This window comes from Haemaphysalis longicornis, unplaced genomic scaffold, assembly GCF_048455015.1.
Source record: "Haemaphysalis longicornis isolate Haplotype H1 unplaced genomic scaffold, Haemaphysalis longicornis Haplotype H1 scaffold_1, whole genome shotgun sequence".
Taxonomy (NCBI): Eukaryota; Metazoa; Arthropoda; class Arachnida; order Ixodida; family Ixodidae; genus Haemaphysalis; species Haemaphysalis longicornis.
In genome coordinates this window covers 20,424,001-20,443,320 of record NW_027526203.1, presented here as the reverse complement: position 1 = coordinate 20,443,320, position 19,320 = coordinate 20,424,001, and the positions used below count along the sequence as shown (strand labels likewise).

The 19,320-nt window shown below is 45.8% G+C and overlaps 1 protein-coding gene across 1 annotated transcript; it reads right to left on the bottom strand.

The window, feature by feature from the left end:
* Positions 1-7,139: 7,139 nt before the first annotated feature.
* On the bottom strand, positions 7,140-18,904 carry LOC144175435 (uncharacterized). Its single transcript, XM_077704512.1, has 4 exons — positions 18,682-18,904; positions 16,255-16,688; positions 9,203-9,627; positions 7,140-8,927 (listed from the first exon to the last, which is right to left on the bottom strand). The coding sequence occupies exons 2-4, from the start codon at positions 16,338-16,340 to the stop codon at positions 8,899-8,901; spliced, it is 540 nt and encodes a 179-aa protein (XP_077560638.1). The 5' UTR covers positions 16,341-16,688; positions 18,682-18,904; the 3' UTR covers positions 7,140-8,898.
* Between the last annotated feature and the right edge of the window lie 416 nt (positions 18,905-19,320).

Genomic DNA, 19,320 nt, shown 5'->3' with positions numbered 1-19,320 from the left:
TTATTAATCGATTTTCAATATGTTCTTATTTTCACGCATTTTTTGGAAACAACGATAGTTGCCATATGTGGAAGATCTGTCACTACCTAAATTGGGTGACTTTTGTTCTGTTTGGTTATACAGTAGGCTCGTAATAATTCAAACTTTCAAAGTCGTGAAATTTTTAAAAAATTCAAAATTTTGGTTGGGCCACCTTGTTTTCAATGTACTTTATTAAAGCTGCTTAATTCAAAATGCTTCATTACGTAAATTCAGTTAATTCGTGCTTCTTGCTTGTTTGCGCAGGAAAATATCTGCTGCATTTGCCGCTTCTAGCTGCACATTTGCACCCTTATATCACTAACAGTCAATAGCCGATTATCTGCTTACATGTGTCAAAGCAATGAACTGGCTGCCCTTACTGGCATTAAAAACTTTGTTTTGAACTCTCAATCAAAGACAAGACAAACTAGTTACCCATTCGTTTTTTTGTTTTTCAAAGTGTGAATAGCACTTTTGTACTATGTGTGAATTATTGTACAATTAAACATATGTGAATGTTTCATTCCTCACAGGATGGTATGTTGCCCTAAGTCACATTTATGAGAACTTCTCATAATCCAAACTTCTGATAATTCGTACAAAATCCCGGGGTCCTTTTGAGTTTGAATAATCACGAGTCTAGTACTGTATTTCTGTTTTCTCTTTCAATGATTTACATTTACTCTTATAACGATAAATCTATTGACAAGGCATTACACGGTTTGCGTTGAGATACTTAACAAAGAATGCGTTTTTTTAAGCCTTTACCATCTGTCAGAGATCCTTTATTTCACACAGGTGGTAAAATGCAGAAGGGAGGAGGGAGGGTTTCTAGCTTGGACTGTTGGGTGGTTGAATTACTTCAGCTCTGGATAAAATGACCGCTACAAATGCGGGAGTTCCCCTTCAGCTCTCAGGTTCCCATGCTGTCACACATGAAAACAGAAGGCACAAACCTCACGGTTACAGAAAAAAATTGTAAACTGGAGCGACATTTCCACGGCCACACGGTAATCGAACTTGTATGTAAGTGCCTTTCTCTTCAAAGCACACGTATCAAGGTATCCCACCGTTAAGGCTGGTGTGGAAACCGTAATCATTGATACCAGTGAAAAAATTTAAACTGGAAGAAATGAGTACTTATGCTAATAATTTTATTGATACTCAAATCGAGTGGAGCCAGGCGTACAGCACTGAAAAAAAAGCGCCCATATCCATGAGGCCGATACCCAACCTTAGAAGCGTCTGATGAGTTCACGTAGTCATTAATGCATCTAAGAACTCAACACACCTGCCTAGACTTCGTTTCACCGCACATACCCACTCAAACCACCACCTAAACATTAAAAGCACCAAAGGAAACACGAAAAAAGCAACGGAAGGCTGCAGAGTCCAATGCGCCGGCTCAGTCCAGTAACGAGGGGAACGGCGAGTGGTGGGCACGCGCCACCCATCCAGCTGCGCGGTCCCTAATGGGCGAGCGCATGGGCACTTTTGGATTCTATGTCTAGAGTTTGGTTGCGAACTGCAGAATTTTCTCTTTCCTATGCATGCCACACAAAGGCACCGAGCTTAGCGCGCCCAAGCTCAGTGCATTGCAGCTTGCACACTTGCATCGCTTTCAAGAATAGATGCCAGAGCGCCTTTGGCATACAACAAATCCCGACACAGCAGACGCGCATCTCGCATGGTGGCAGGCTCCAGTGTCCTTGCCTCGAATACAGTGGACTAGAATATGAAGTTGTGGGCTGTCCGAAACGTAGGGCCAGTGTTGCTCTCATGTGTCGATGTGTCGCTGTCAAATGGGATGCTCTCAGTTTTGTTGTAGAAACATGCGCATAAACACTTGAAATTGCTGCAGTGAGTTCAAGAAAGCAGAGACAGAACAAAGCTAACGGCATGAACACTAGTGTTACTTTTGCTCTCATCACTGTTTTTTCGTGTTACCATAAGTCACTCGTGTTATTTTTGGTCTGGTTATTGCTTTGCCTAGCTTTTTGACACACAAACTTCATCACAATGACACAGTAAAGCTTTAATTGAACAAACACTAGGGCGATCAAATTATCTGCACAAAGAATTTACAAAAGTTCCTTTCACTGAAATTTCTGTCTGATTAAGTGAAACTCCACATGAAACATAGAGAAGGGGGGTTTTATAACAATTTTTCTCCCCTTTCACTCTCAAAACACTCATGAAGCATCTGCAAAGCTAGAGCTATGACCCATTGCCCTACACTGATGCCTCGTGCAACGTAGAAGATGGTGGAGCATGCAATTCCCATGGAAACAGAGACATATTTCCACGATGCGAGTGGTGTGGAGTGCAAGGAAGTGACTCGTATCCTTCGTGGCAGGTGATACTATGCGTCATCCCACAAGGGTAGACGGGGGATGACTCGGTTGCCACAGTGCACCACCAAAGGCTGTGTTTTGGGTAGTAGTGGAAAGGCAGGAGCGGATTATGGCGGGCATGGTGAGGGCAGCCTCATATTGTGCGCCAAAGTTACACGTGGGTTACGAGGCGCGCCATAAAAGAGGGCTACGGATTAAGGGGGGACACGGCTCTTAAAACTGCTTCCTTTAATTGTTAAGTAAACTCTGTGAAACTTGTCAACCTTGCTGCTTTTTCTCCACTGATTTCAAATACGGGCATTCGAAATGGTTCCTTGCCACTGCTGCCACTGAAGTTTAATGAGCTGTAAAATTAGTTCCAAGAGGTGCATAAAAAAAACTGACTCTCTTGTTGCCCTCAACAGGGTTCATGGTATTGGAAAATGTAAAGATTACAGTTTCATGGGTAACCCTGTCTTGTCTATTGTTGCTCCAGAAATGACTAATTATCTCTAATTATGGGCCTCCTCAATTATCAGTCCCGGATCGTCCGCAGACTGCCCAAGACGCGACCTGGTGCTCGATTTCCCCACGTATTCCTACGAGACTTCTGGTCCAAACGCAGTCCTCGGACTGCCGGCGGACCGTACAGGACTGGTAAAACGAGGATGCCCAATGTTGGTAACTAATTGACTTACTCAAAAAACAATGCCATATTTGAAATCAGTGGAGAAAAAGTAGCGAGGCTGACAAGTTTCACAGAGCTTACTTAACAATCAAAGGAAGCTGTTTTAAGAGCCGTGTCCCCCTTAACTTCAACCACCTGGGGATCCTCAACGTGCACCGAAATCTCGACACTTGGGTGCTTTCACTTTTCGCGTCCATCTGCAAAGCAGTTACCGCGACCGGGACCAAACCCGCATCCTTTGGCGAGGGCAGTGGGGTGGTAGGGCTGTTATTGACCTTGACTTGCCTGACAAGCCAGGCTCTGATGAGATGGGAATAAGAACGAGGACGGCCTGTTAAGAGAATGAGGAAACCACTGCGCTGAGGAGCGTCTTGCCTTGCTACCACACATTACTGAAAGTTTTACCACCAGCGTGCCCTCTGTTTTTCCAGACAGCCATAGCCAGGGTGATGGTTTTAAAACTCGAAGCCCAAATGGAGACACAAATGCTAGTATTTGCCCCGTGTATTATTACGTCGTGTCCCATCTTTCAGCACTACCATTATGTCTTCCGTATCATGTAACTGACCAGCCCAACTTTCTGCCCTTAGTCCTCTGGTGATTTTGTTTCAAGATGGCTGGGGTGTGGCAGCGCCCACTTGTCTCAAAAGGGTGTAGTTTAAAGGAGTACTGACACGAAATTTCAAAGCTGAGATAACTATGTAAAACGCTTCCTTTTTATCAGGAGATATCTCCCAGCAAGTTTCAACAGCAACCGTTCAGCGAAACATATTTAAAAGCCATTTTAATCTTCGCCCGCACGAGAAAGCCCAGAGCGGGCCGACGTGACATCATCTGCTACGTGCCCCAAACTGCCGACGTCGGGGCTCCCGTGACGAAGCCGACGCGCTGGCTGTGGTTGGCGCGTGCTGCTTGGGCGTGTGTACACGTCATGGTTTTGGGACTGACGTCATGCTGCCCGGGCCTGTGGGGACGGCGAAAACCTCGGCCGGTCTGGGCGCGCGCGTACGCTCGCTCGCGCGCGCTTCCAGAGAGGCAGCGATACGGCAAGAATGGTGACGTCATGTTATACATGCTGTCATGGCGGCCGCTCGGCGTTTTTCAGACGAAACCGAAACTGGCACGAATAAACGACGCCGTAAATGAATGTTTACGCTGCGCTCGACCGTCTAATCTGTCATTCTATGATTAGTGGGCTGGTAGGCACGCATAGCAGCGAAAAAAACGTAACATAAAAATTTCGTGTCAGTACTCCTTTAAGAATTAATGCCGAACAATACTTAATCTTGAAGCGATATGGTAAATGTTTATGTTTTTGAACTGGTGGTGGTTTGATTGTACTTATTTAGAGGCCTCACATACAGATTTAATTTGATAACAACCTATTGTTTGTAGTTATCCGCTGCGCTGCTAAGCACAAGTTCGTTTGGTATTCCTTTCTGGCTGCAGGGGCTGCAATTACGGTGATAGTGAGAAACAAAAAAACCTGTGTGTACAAGATTTCAGCGCACTATTAGGAACCAATTGTGGTACAAAATAGTCCAAAGTCCTCCACAATGGTCTGTCTTTACAGCAGAGGTATATGGGGTTGCCACGTGGCTGGTTTTCCACCACTATGGGCTTTTTTTTCTTCTTTTCAGTGCACAATGGGAAAAAAATAATCATTACGATGTAATGTGTAACACACTCTAGGTGCCATGCCACCTTTACCGTTATTGTGCTTTTTGTTTTAATTTCCTGCTGCCAATTAAGAGTTTGTACATTACTGCCGTAGAGTCTTATTACCTACTCAACAAATTACGTAATGATTTACAGCTGTCCAGCTCTGTTGGGTCATTGACAAGTCCCACACCAGTCCAGAAGACAAAAAGGTGGGCTTAATTAAAGTGCAAGTTTGGAAGGTTTCATCTAAATTTCACACTGAAATTATTGATTGATTGTAGGGTTTAATGCGCCGATGCAACGCAGGCGATGAGGCGCACCGTAGTGGAGGGCTCCGGATTAATTTTGATCACCTGGAGATCTGTAGCGTGCGCCGAAATCTCGTACACACGGGCGTTTTTACTTTTCGCCTCCATCAGAAAAGCGGCCGCCGCGGCCGGGAACTGAACTTGCATCCTCGTGCTCAGTAGCGCAACGCCTTAGCCACTGAGCCACCGCGGCGGGTCACACCGAAATGCCGCCACCCTTGCTGCCTTGAGTGGGCGTGTATGGCACACACTGGAAGCTTAGAGGTCCCAGCTAAGGAGTCATTTTGAGGCAGTTGCCCCCCACCCCTCTCCTCCTCACATCCTGCATGGCTCTGCCACCAAGGCAGTGGGGCATTTCTTTGATACTATTCGAGCAGTAGAGGAGAAAACTGGTGAGACTTTGCGTTTTAAGCATAGAATTAAACTACAATTTCATCCCCCCTGAGCAAGATTCGAGCACAAGCTGGCTAGAAGGAAGGGCAGGTGGTCTTAAAATATATCAAAAACATGCAGCGAGTGCATTTGTACCATGTAATCTGTCCTGAGAAAAAGCGCACCTTCTCGTTCAGGCGTTATACACATTCTGATCACCGCACAATTCCACAGAGCTTTTTACGGACAGTGGTTAGAGAGAGAAACATTTAGCGAGGTGCTTTGTACCTTATGTGTCTGGTCTACCCTTTCCAACCAATACAAGGAGCTAGAAGCTGGACACTTTGCAGTGTGCCAACACATTCGAATGAATGTTTTTTACCCGAATGAAAGGCAACTACATAAACCTCAGGAAGAGTGAAAAGTCAAATACAGTAGAAAAAAAAATTTATAACCAAAGTTGCACTGCACACAAACTATGCAGTTTTAGAAATGTTTCCTGCTGCAATAAACCGAGCAAATGTGCATTTGCTGCAACTTGCCATTATTTTTGCCATTAACATCACCTGACAAAACTTGACATTACTTTTTTCTGAAGGCCAAAATATTTATTGCTCCTATGGTTATCGTAAAATGAGCAGGTCCTATGTAGGTACATAAAAAAAAAACAAAGATCAGCTCAAGCCATGCTATTCTAAAAAGAGCAATTTAGAAAGCAGGTCTATTCCAACTCTGTGGTTACTCATTCTCTAACCAATTACTATTTCCCAATCCTTTGACTTTTACAGGCTTCCCCAGACCACAAGTGGCCTAATGCAGCAACCAATGTATTGTAAAGAAATAATGCGAAATACAAAACAGAAAACACAATCATGAGATCACTCAAACTGTCAGGAGCGACTACCTGTTGTTGTTTCCCCAATTGTGATGCCCGCAGGTTCTTTGCTCTTTTTTTGGGAGTGGGGGAGGGGGGGGGTATGTTTCAACACTGAAAATTGTAGGCAAGCATGCATTGTTATGTGCGTAAATTTCCCATGCCCATTAGGAAGTGCAAAAAAAGTGAAATTCCAGCAAACTTCATCTGAAATACATGCCTGGGGTTAATTCATGCTGATGTCCCTTGAATCCGACTTCCTCACACGCTCAAGGCTATCTTGCACAACTTTTCTGTCATGCAGAGAAGCCAATGCAAGTATGCTTGCAGTGCAGCAAATCTGAGGATGCATGTTCAAACGACAAGATCAACTCGAAAAAACAAAAATCAGATGCTTCGACCAATAACAGTGTGCTTCAAATCGAAGAGCAAAGCCAATCTGTGAAGTATCCAAAGTTGCATACACATGCAGACTCGTAGCAAATTTCGTAACTAAAAATGCTCTTTCAGGAATATGGCATGACAATTTCTCAACTTTTCTCAGTGTCCAAGCTCACACACCCGAGTTGCTGTACCCCTATTACTGGACAGAGTATCCATGCTGAACGGAGTATATCGGCCTGTCCTTAGCATGGTCCAGGGCGGTGTTTACTTTCTGAATGTCGATCGACCTTCCTTCTTCTTCTTCTTTTTTTTTTTTTTTTTTTCAGAGGATGTTGCGGAATATACAGTCGTCATTTAAGAACATCTTTAAAAACAATCTGCGAAATTCGCTCTTTCAGTACGCCCTTCACAAAGCACAATTTATGGGTGAGAAAAATTGCGGCTGTATTCTGCTGCGCATGTTGTATGCAGTCAGCTTTTGTAATAGAGGGGAAGCTGAACACTACCCTAGCTGCAAACCTTGCTTTATTGCATAAATAACGAAATCTTCTACAAACAGTGCACTCATGTGTTTCTAATACTCATTAACTGAGCCAGCATGGAAAGAAAACACAATGCAAAAATTGATAATATCGATGGAAAGACGGATAACAAAAATTGATAACATGATGCTACACGGGCTCTAATTCAAACACAGGCATGAATTAGAACATATACAATACTGGAAATACAGTAGGCAGCCAAATGAATGCCTCACAGAGGCTGGACTCTTTAGGCACAATGACTGACACAACTGAAAACAATTACATCACAGAAGAAAGGAGGAACGTTTCCCAGAGTAACCCACCTTTTGCGCAAAACAACTGAAAATGATCTCATCAAAGCAGAACAGCAGTAACTAACTGCTGCTTGTAAGTAGTGCACGCAATGCATGTGAGAAGTGCTTCTTGAACACACTTAGGGCAGCACATTTGTTAGCTAGCAGCCCCTCACCAATTCTCCCCACCAATGTCTGTTAGCCTCTGCACTGCACCAAACATGCAAAGGTGCGACTTCTCTGCAAACACAGGCTGGTGATAACTCCATCAAGTAGCTATCCAGCTGCTGGCTGCAATTGTAGAACAGTGTAAACGCCCTAACAATGTAAATGACCTCTTAAACTGCGGTTACTTTGGCTTCATTGACACACACACACACACAAAAAGAAACCCCTAAAGGACGGAGACAATGTGTGCAAACAAACCATAAAAAATAGTCCTCCTTTTAACTGCAAGCCAAAGATGGGATTCAAGTAGCGCAGACTAGATTAGAAAGCACCTGCCAGGCACGCAACGAGTGCCTCAGCACCCCTGCCTGCACTGCTGCAGCACCATGTCCTGCCAGCTGCTCATCGACGCCCCCCGAGTTTGTGCGGCAGCTGAGCGACGGGAAGCTCAGCTCGTCTTGCGCCTACTCCTGCAGGATTCCGAAGCTGGCCCGTTTCCAGTGGAACTGGGTTTGCCAGAGGAAGGTGCCTTCGGACGGGCACTCTTGCAGCTGGAGCCGTTCTCGACAGCGTCACTGTTGGGAGCCCAGGAAACCCGGAAGCGAATTGCACTCGTGCCGTGGCAGTCTTCATCACTCAAGGTCTCTTTCTCGATGACGTACGTCCCCATGGACGGGTCGAACAATGTAGCCTCTTCAGCGACTACTGGCTCAACAGTGTCACAGCCACTGTCAGCTGTGCAACTGTCAGTGTCTGCACAGTCGCCTTCGAGCGGGCTTTCTGCGACACCTTCAACAGACCTGCTCCCCACAGAGGTCCTGGGCTGACCCTCCTTGTACACTTGCGGCACCTTTCTAGCATGAGAGCTCATGCTGCAGCTAGCCATCGAATGTGGAACTGCTGGGTTCAACAGCTGCACAGTTGAGTCTACACTGCAGTCTATTTTAACACACGCATTGGTGGGCTGATAAAAATCGCTTACACTGCTTGCTGAAACAACCGTGGAGTTCCCATCGAGTGTCCCTTCAGTGCTTGGTAAAACATTGCCACCTGATGACGAAGGCAGGTGAGCATATGCATTCAAAGCACCCGCAAGGTCTGTCCAAGCAGCAAAGGGGTCAAACAAGCTACTTGGCGGTGCGCCAAAATCGTGGTAGCTGCCACCACTGCAGGCCCAACTGTTCAGCTGTGCGCCTCTTTGATGCTGCACTGGACTGGACTTGCCTGCACCCACAGCTGAAGCTGGGAGTCCAGCATGGCTGGTTGGTAGGTTAACGACACCACTGGGGACAGTGCCAGCCTGCGCGGTAGGGGTGTTTCTAGAGTGACCAAAGCCAGCGTCACGCACACATTTGCTCAGAGCACCCAAAGAACCAGCTCGTAGCACAGCATTCCCTTTCTTTGCCTCAGCAAAAATGCGAATACTGGGTGCAGTAGTGCCAACAGCAGCAGCGCTGCCGTCAAACGCAAGTGCATCCGCATTGGCATTTTCTTCAAGCAAGCCGCCTAGCCTGCCATCCACTAGCTTGCTACGAAGTGGTCTGTACACAGTCTGGGCCTGAACCCTGGAGTTACCTCTGGGACCGACCGCATGACCTCGTGGAGAGACACAATTCGGAACCGCTCCTTGGCACTGGAGAGCACCAACTCCTAAGGCAGTTGTTTCGGGCCCGTGTGCACCACTGACAGCGCTGTTCGTACCGCACGCGGCCCGGTGGTTGCCACCAAGCTGAGAGCCAGTGTTCACAGGGACAGCCATCCTCTTCAGTCCAACAATGCGCTGCTTCTGCCGCACAAAATCCTGCTCCGCAAAATGCCGGAAGCAGACGCGCGGGCTGTGCGGTTGGTCGGTAGTCAGGTGGAGTCGCTCGAGCCAGGTGGCCCGCAGCGCAGGCTCAGCGTCCTCGCAGGGAAGGGAGAAAAGCCACAGGCCGACGGGAGAATTGCCCGACGGGCACCCCAACACGCTGCACTGGTGCGGAGTCCCCTTCATCTTTGGCCTGCGAGAGCAAGCAAGCAACAGGCGTTACTCAACAGTCAAGAATAGCAGAACAGTGCCGTTAATGTCACAGCAGTAGGTGTAAAAATGCAGGTACAAATTCCTGTTCTTATCAAAGGGGTCAGCACTGTGAAAAGTGACCAGAACAGGGGGAAAAAAAGAGGAACAGAAGGAAAGGAACACTATAGCACTACTTTTGAAGAAACTTGGAGGGGTCTATTTCCCAGATCACATTGCACGAGGGCATCCCCCACATCGGTTCTAATCAGCGCTTTATCCACACTCCTGATAGGTTCAAGTTCACACTTCGGTTTCAAACGCACAAGCTCCACAGGCGGACGAGGCGCATCATAGGGGAGGGCTGCAGACCAATTCAGACCGATCCCAACCACCTGCCCATTCCCAAATGGCACTCCACCACTGGGTCATTCCACGTGAACGTGACCACCGTTGATTGGCTTGTAAAAAAAAAAAAAAAAACAGGCTAATTGGCAATTCTGTGAGTGTGGTGCCACTAAAGTATTTATGTCACAAAAATGTTTTTGCTCACCCGAGCACTCTAAAGTTTTTGAGAAAAAGAAAGTTGCTTAGAGGTAAACTCCTCTAGTCAACTGTGGAATTTATTTATTTTTATTAGGTAGGATGACAAATCTTATTTTACGATATTCCACTTGTACAAGTTCCTTGTATGACCTCACAAATGGATTTGCGAAATAACATTTTGCATTTAACCAGCTGAGCACAAAAGCAGAAACTTGTGCCTTTTCAGAACTTTTTTGTAGATGCGTTGCGAACATTAACCCAGAATAATTTTCTCCCATTTTCACCCGTTGCTATAGTTTATGCTAAAAATAAATCAACATTATTAAAAAAGCAGTCGTAAAAAAAGTGCTTACACAGTGTAAGCTGGCAAAAAACTATTTTTTTTCTTAGAAGCTCCCCTTTATTACACATAGAGGCCCTGTGAGGGGAGAATATGAAATCCACCCGAAATGCAGCCATTGGGTTGCAAAGGAAAACTATACAGCCATCTCAAAAACTTCAAAGTTGAAGAAAAATTAATCCTGGTCCAGGATTTGAGCTCGGGATAACCGCCTATCTGGAGCGGTCACTCTAAAAAAGCTAACGGGGAAGCTAGCCCTTTGTCTTGCGAGAGTGAAATATTTGACAGTGTGAGGTGAGAGAGAAAGTTTAGAGGCAGTCCATTAAGGTGGAGTAAGTTCCTGCGAAGGGAACAGTTGACATCCACTGGAAATGAAAGGGCTCCAGTTAAAAATCGGGGCCTCCAGATAAAAACATGCGAGATGGCTCCTCATACACAACAATCATGCAGCATGCGATCTACCAATTTCAAGTTGAGCAAACATTGTTTGAGGCGAGAAAAGTGTGGATGCTAACAAACTGTGAATTCATTGTAGAGATTACGCATGTGAAACGAATCCGTGGCACGCTCATCAATACCGTTTGAGGGTGGTAAACGGCAGCAAATTGTCCATTCAGTCTGTTTCCATATTTATACTTCTGCAGCTACATTTTACAGTAGTACTTGTAAGATTAAAAATGAATTCTCACACTGGCACCACGTTCGCTTAACTCACCGCCTGTGGCCCAGAAATGAGAAGAGGTAAAGCTCAAAGCTCCCAAAATTCACTTGGCAAAGAGCCAGAGCGCACATGCACGCCAGAGAAGTAGCTGGTGACAGATACATGCTCTGCAGTGAAGACAGCTTGGCAGTAATGAGGGTTATTGTGCACTTTAAAAATTCTGCGAAAAGCCATTGTTTTTTAGTCAAGAAAGTGGCCACCACTGTGAAAAGTAAAGAAAAAAAAGAAAAAAAGACGTGTGATCCGATGGGATTCGAACATGGACCTCCTCAGTGAGAGCCCAATGCACTATCCTTTCTCAGTGCGACATAGCTACTTAGGGGATTGGCGAGGAATTGAATTTTGAAGGGCAATGTGCCCGCTTCCCAAAATTCACAAAACTTCACAAAAATTCATAAAATTCACAATGGCGAAGTTCTATGCCTGACACCGACACAGCACAATAACTGCAAGCATTTAAGCTATGTGTACCAGGCAACGTTTGCATCTGGCGGAGAGGCGCCGAAACAAGTTTCGAGTGGCCTGCAATGGGGAAGAGAGGAACCTGTCCCGTGGAGCTCGTGCTTCTCTAGCAACTGGCACGGCGCACTGCCGTGCGGAGGGACGCATTCACCGGGTGTTTTTCCGCCACACCGCCGTGCTGTAGCATCGCCTGCTTCACATGTCTTAAAACTAACCGCATAGGCAGCAATACTCGCAACTTTTTTATGCAATAAAAGAGGTTAGAAGCCTACAAGCTACATGTGCACTAGCAATGCTTCTGTAGTTAGCAAAACCTTTTTTATTTGAAAATAATATCTTTACTCATAGAAATTGTGCGAAATACACACTTGCCTGCAAATTTATCATTCCTATTGAATCTTTCTCAGAAAAAAAGGTCCTTTATAAATCCTGGACCACTTGTACTTCCGCATGCAATATTTGCTGCATTAGGCTGGCCCAACGCCTCCTCCACTCCTTAGACATATCAAAAAGTTTGACGACCTAACTTGAATTGTTCTACGCACTGTGCTATTTTTTCCTCATTCTCTAAGTGAACCAAAACCAACCTTGCTCGTGGTGACAAATATACCCGCACAAAGATCAGCCGCTGTCATCGTGAAGTGCGAAATCTAAGGAAACTGTTAATCTCCTAAACAACGAACTACATAATTTTTTCAATCACCAAATAAAGTGCAGGAATCTCTCGTTAACTGGAACTCAGATATCTCAAAATATCAGTTATGTCGAAACTTTATCTCGCCGTGCATCTATTTCCCATAAGGGCCATGTATTTCCCATTGGCCCCATGTACACTTAGCTCCCACTATGCGCCGAACGCGTTCATGAACGGCGAATTTACGCGGAGTACGCGCTGTACGTGGCTGATGTCCCCGTTACCAGAATGCTGTCCGACGCTTGAGATAGCTGTGGATGACACAGCTGGCTGATAATGTGGACAACAAGGAGCCTCGAGAACTGCCTACAATGGCAGAGACACAGAACATGCAGCCCCTGCTTCGCCACAAGGCAGAACGTAGCGGTGGCGACCAACAACTAATGCATCTCATGAGCATCTCAAGAACACTTTTCTGAGAGCCAACGCGAAACAGGCGAGTGTCACGCGTTTCTTTCTTCCACAGTAATAAAAATTAATTTTTCCTTCGAAATATTTTGCTTTTAACACGAAAGCTCCCCTGTACAGTGGAGCTTTTGTTACCATAGCTCCAATTTCACTGACCTGGCCACAAATTTCCAGCACTTCACTGAACTCGAAACTCCGCTTATCTCAAAATTTTCAGCGGAGTTTACAACTTCGAGTTAACGATGGATTACTGTATTTACTTTTGTAGACTGATAGATTTAGTTTACCTGGAAGTAAATTGTTATCAACTGCACATGTCCCTGGTGAAGGTGCAAAACATGGTAGATAGCTTAATAAAATGGATTGTTGGGCGAGTTGGTTCATGGCTTCAAGAAAATTAAAAAGAGCGCAAAGGACGAGGACAAAGAAACACAGTAGACGGGACGCGCGCTCCCGTCTACTGTGTTTCTTTGTCCTCGTCCTTTGCGCTCTTTTTAATTTTCTTGATGGTAGATAGGCAACATTTTTCACGTCTTAGTGAATCATTTAGCTGTGACTGATTGATTATAAGGTTTAACGCGCTGACGCTACACAGGTAATGAGGCGCGCCATAGTGGAGGGCTCCGGATAAATTTCGACCTCCTGGGGATCTTTAACATGCGTCATACTCCTGAACACACGGGCGTTTTCCCATTTGGCCTCCATTGGAAAAGCAAGCAGCCGCCGCGGCCGGGAATCGAACTGTAACAACACCAACACAAAAACGCGAGATGATAGCCACACTGCCGGCTAACCAAAGCTGCCTTTCAACATCGTATACGAGCAAATGGCTTTGTACATCGAGACCTGCTTTTTTATCCACATTGGTAAGAATTACTGTTCCAGTAAGTACTCCGATGCAAAAATAACTGCTGACGGTCTACTTCGTTTCAGTTGATAGCAATGCGATCTCGGAAATTGCGCCTAACTCCATTAGCCTCTGCAAAATGTTAGTGGATGTTCTTATGTGGAAATAACTGTGAAACATGACACTAGCACATGCATTTTGAGGCTTCTGCAAGCAGCTGCTACACCGGCGCGCCCGCTCCATTCCATCCGTTCTTTGTTACGTCCGGCCCACGGTAATGGCACCCTTTTTTTCAATTTACGTTCTGAAAACGCCCATCCTTGCAACCGTTTACATCGCTTAGTTGCTGTTTCAAATGCAGTGTTTAGCAGTTAGCACTTCTTTATGTGTACTGGTAAATGACATTACTTTTGTGTAGCCGAAAATTTGGGTTGAGTTGGCCTAGTTGGTTGAGTTGCCCAGAGAAATTTTTCTCACTTTCAACAAAATTTACTTTAAGATTTCTACCACAAGATGCGTGCTTAGCACGTAAAGGAGCCTTCTCAGGTATTTTTATTCGAAGGGTCTCAAGGCATAGTCAAGGTCTAAATCTAATGAAGACACTTTGCCAACTTTAGCAGCAATTTCCTTGAAAAGTACTCCCTTTATTATTTTCATATTTATCTTAACAGCAAACTATACCAACAGGCAAAATATTGCGGCTGATATGTTGGTGACACTTCTTGCTCAGTGTATCTGCAGAATGGCAAACAACGATTGAAGAACACCCAAAGAACTTTGCCATGGGGCTAAAATAAATACGAATAAATCTAAAGTAATGATAAATAAGCATGCTGAATGCACCCTCTTCAGCAGAGGTAACATAATGCTAGAACTAGAAGAATGTAACTACCTTGGCCAGACGGTCTGTGTTGATCCCAACTACAAGAAAGAAATCCAGTGCAGAGCAGGAACGGGCTGGGGTGCATTCGGCAAGCACTTGCAAATAATGAAGAGTAAGCTACCTCTATTTGTAAAAAGAATAGTACAGAACCAATGCATGCTGCCAGTGATGTTGTATGGAGCAGAAACTTGACACCTATTAAACAACTGGAAAGCAAACTTAGGTCAGCCTAATGGGCTATGGAGCAAATGATGATACGAGTAACACTTAGGGAGAGAAAACAAGCATCCTGGATCAGGGAGCAAAATCGAGTAGATGATGCCACAGTTCAAATTGAGACAAAGAAATGGACTTGGCCTGGCCACGTAGTTAGGCAAAATGACAACCAGTGGACTATGTGGGTAACAGAATGGGTACCGAGAGAAGGGGCCAGATTTAACAAGGGGAAGGCCATTAACTTCACGGAGAGACGAAATAAGAAAATTTGGAGGCAAAGAATGGACTTGGGTAGCGCAAGGAAGGAGCGAGTGGAGGTCTATGGCAAGTCTTCGTCCTGCACTGGATGTAAATCCGCTATTGACGATGGTTTTTGCTCAAACATTCTGAAAATGCACAATTTTCTGCTTTTCAATTGGCTAATTAAATGAAAAAAATTCCTACGTGAGTTCATCCCTTGCATTCAATGAAAGAACTCGAGTATATTTTAAACAGATTATTCAAAGAATGCCTGTGTTGGCAAAAACATCTCCTCCCCAAAAAGTCGTGTGGTGAAACCTCATTCCCTCTAATCTGCTAAAGTTTCTTCAAGGAAGCCGGCGAGGATGCTTTGCATGAAAAGATTCTATTATATCAAGCAACCACATTTAGACACACTAAAATGCGGTACAGTAAAGCCTTGTAAATTCGGCCCCCCTTGATTTGGATATTTTACGTTCCTACTACCTCCCTTCAAAAATGTACATGGCCCTATGGCTGTGAAACTTCGTTATTTCAGCACTAATACGGGCCCACACCTCTGAAGTTCAGCTTGCTGACTACGTTGCCATTGAGGATGGTATTGGTTTTGCGGGAAGTTACGCGATAATGAGATAATCAGCGATACCTTCAGTGTGGTGGATAGGCGTCCAATGAAGAGGACCCATGCAATGTCATACTCCCAGTGGGTCGTGCTGCCAACAAAGCTGCAAATGCTCTCGCTGTTCTGGAAGAATTTTACCATGATGCTCCATGCAATATGCTTTCGTTGTGCACCAATTGTCACACATCCGAAAAATTGGTCTTACGACCCAGCCATCCGCCAAGAGACAAACTAGCGTGGCCGACTAGATTGCAAAGTAAATGTACGCATAAAAGAATTGTAAATGTGCTTTTTTTTTCTCGTTAATTCACTCATACGACATCCAGATAATTTGTACTTAATATTTTTTTACATCCTAAAGATCCGAATTATCGAGCTTTCACTGTACTGGGCATTTTTTTCTCTTAGTTGAACTACTTGGTTGGTTGACGCACATTTGAACAAGTCAAATGGAGATCCCACTGAACAAAATTAATTAAGCACCGTTACTTTCTACGATGGTTTAGATTTTTTCCGTGCTTGTTTCCTATGTGGGTGGTTACAAATTACACCAGGACCGAGTGAGTTCCCATCCATAATGATGAAGCCGCTGCAAACATTTCACAGCAGTCCTCCATAGGCACCACGTTTCCATGCAGTCTCAATAACTCACATTGGATGTCTGATTTCACTGACGTACGCCACTGCTGCAGTTGTTTGGTCTTTCGAAAAACCAGTTGATGAGTCACTGTGTGACATGATGGAACTTTGAAAGTTCTCGTTGCTTGCACAAATCCTTTGGTGGGCAGCTACAGTTCCTTCACGGACACAGTGCCTGCAGTGCTCAGTTCTGGTGAGAGCAAACGCCAGCCTCAAATGGGTCACACCAGCTTAATGCCATGCTGTAACCACTGTAACTCTCCACACCACTGCAAATGTTCAGGCAAGTTATATATGCACGAGAAACGCAAGTGTTTTTTTTTTTTCACTTGGAGCACATGGTAATTCCAACGCAGCTGCGGCGGGGCTTTTGTTCCTCGGTTCAGCACGATTTCCGTCGTCAGGGTGGAAGGAAGACACAATGGCAGCACCACGGCACACGTTACGCTGCAAATGATTTTTAAACACTTTTTAACCACAATTCAGAAATACGAGTGTGCTATAAGCCCTCATTCACACAACCGTCACCTTCTCCGTCACGGCACCGTCCCATCAAGAAACCACGAAGGAGACGTAAACGAGTAGCGTTCGTACTGGACGACCTCTCCGTCAGATTACAGGGTCGTCTGCCTAGTGATCAGTTTAGCCTAGAATTGAGCGTACGTAATCTAAAAAGTAAAGAGAATGGTTTGTGCTCACTTTTCGCTAAATTTAGCCGCAAAAATTTCTTTTCTGATTAGCTGGTTTAGCGCGGGGCATGGTCCCGTCACGTTGACGTGACAGAACCGTAGAGCTCGGCCTCCCGTCACGCTGCACCGTTTTCGGCGAGAAATCGGTCGAAAAACGGCGCCCATTACGGAAGACGGTGACGGTGACGTGACGGGGTGAAAAACGGCTGTGGGAACGAGGGCTAACACTAGAGAGTTATAGCAGATCGGAAAAACGGTTCCGGTACGGTACACGGTACCCGTTACCGGATCTTACTGGGAAGGCTCGTTTTAAGAGTAACTACCGGCCATGCTACCGTGACTGAGAGCGACTTGTGTTGTACGTCGTTTGGTAATTTTTCGTGAGTCTGTGGCGTTTCCTGTGCTGAAATATTAGTTTTCAGTTCTCAAAAGCGCTAAAGGCAGTATTAGAAAAAAAAAAAAACATCCAACGCCCCTACGGAGATTCGAACTGCGACTGCGTGAACATGAAGCGGGCATTTTACCTCTACGCCATTTCAATAGATGGCGCCAGCAGGTCAAGCTGGGTAGAGTTCCTGTATATAGCTCCCTGCGGGAGCTATATACAGGAACTCTAAAGCTGGGCTCTCAGTACATACGGCTGGCTGTTTCTAGTTTTTCGTTGTATTTGAGAGTTCCTCGCACTGATACCGCCTCTTCCTCACTTGCCGATTTGTAGACAGGCCCCATGTCGCTGTTAATACTAGTTATGTAGCCGTATCGCCTTTATTTAACCTAAAAAAAGGTATCGGACATGCGTCGCTCGACGTCACAAGCCACGGCAATTGGGCGGGACCGTGTTTTGCTTGCTGCTTGAGCTGTTTTTCAGTTGTTGCAACCTCATTTTTCTTAAACTATCTTATATTTACAATCCGTTCGGCTAGGCGTGAGCCAATCGTACGTCTCCCAAACTCTTCCAATGCGGCCGCCCGCTTTCGAACGATGAACACAGTACGTCTCGGTACCGTGCGGCCAAGCCGCTCCAGTATACGGTAGGGTTCTGCGCATGCGCAGTGGCGTCCAGACGGTAGACGTTACCGTACAGGAACCGTGTTTCCGATCTGCTATAACTCTCTACTTTCAACAAAGGACCGTATCCTCGTTGCCGATAGCCGGAATATTAGCTTTCAGCACACAGCTACCGTTTCCTGGCATTACGGATTAAAACCAATAAATATTCCGCGTCTTCACGCCTTTGCACTAATCGAAGTGATAAGTAACCTTCTCGATCCCCTCTGCACCCTCCCTGACGGGCGCATCGTGACGTGCTGTTGAAAGGGCTAAAATCCCCGGTCAACTCCACTAACGTCAAACATGGGGAGGGGCGAAGCATGCAGTGTATAAGTGTATTATTGGCGCCTTAGCGTTTTTTCCCACGGAGATGAAGCCGTTGAGGGGCAGAGGTATACAGATTTGCTCTAGAAGTCTCGTGTGTCTGAAGCACGAAGCGTTCTAGCGCGAGGCGTTGGAAAACGAGTGTTCCAGTGTTTCACTACTGTGACTACACGAAACCACAACGACGACAGCAGACGCCGACAGCCCGAGCTCCTAAGGGGCTTCGCCCCTACAACGCGCGCACCTGTGCTTAGCGCGACATGTGCTACGAGCTCTACTTCAATTTCGCGCCGCACAAAACTTCACAGCTGCACAAAGAACATTAGCTTCACAAGCTTGTTTTGCCTCCGTCTCGCCGGTGCACTGCGCGGGCTTACCTGCCAAGAGACCTGTCATGAGCTGTTACAGCTGACCGAGGAACGCGGCAGCCCACAGCAAAGTTGCAAACACCGATGCAAGCAAGGCTCAACGGCTCAACTGGCTCAACTTCAGCGCTTGTTCCACATTCATTTAGCCATAGCCTCCTTTATAACGGCTTTGATTTAGCACGCGTCTCGCATGCTTCTTTATCCCCAGGGGCTAGTGGTGCCTGCCGATGCGTACAATTCCACGAATGTGACCATGGGGGGGGCGCCACAATTCAAGAAAGAAAGACAACATTTGTATTCCAAACCTACTTCAATCTGCTCCAGCAGCAGATCAAACGTTGTCCGAACTCTCTTGTAGTTATAATAAATAATTTATTAAAATATTTGACATGTAAAACAAAAATAAAAGGCAAGGTCTCCTGCCACACGCGTGGCACGAGCCACGCCCCCCTGGCAACGACTGCTGCCACGCGTGACATCATGATGACGTCATGAAGACGTCATAACATTAATAATTGTTTGGTCTCCTCGATTTGGCTACACTTTCTGTACCAGTTCAGGCGGTGCAGCACTCGCGCACTCGATTTGCCAGTGCACCTTGCGCCACCTGCACTTCGGCCCTCGATTTGACGCCGTGCTGCCGTATTC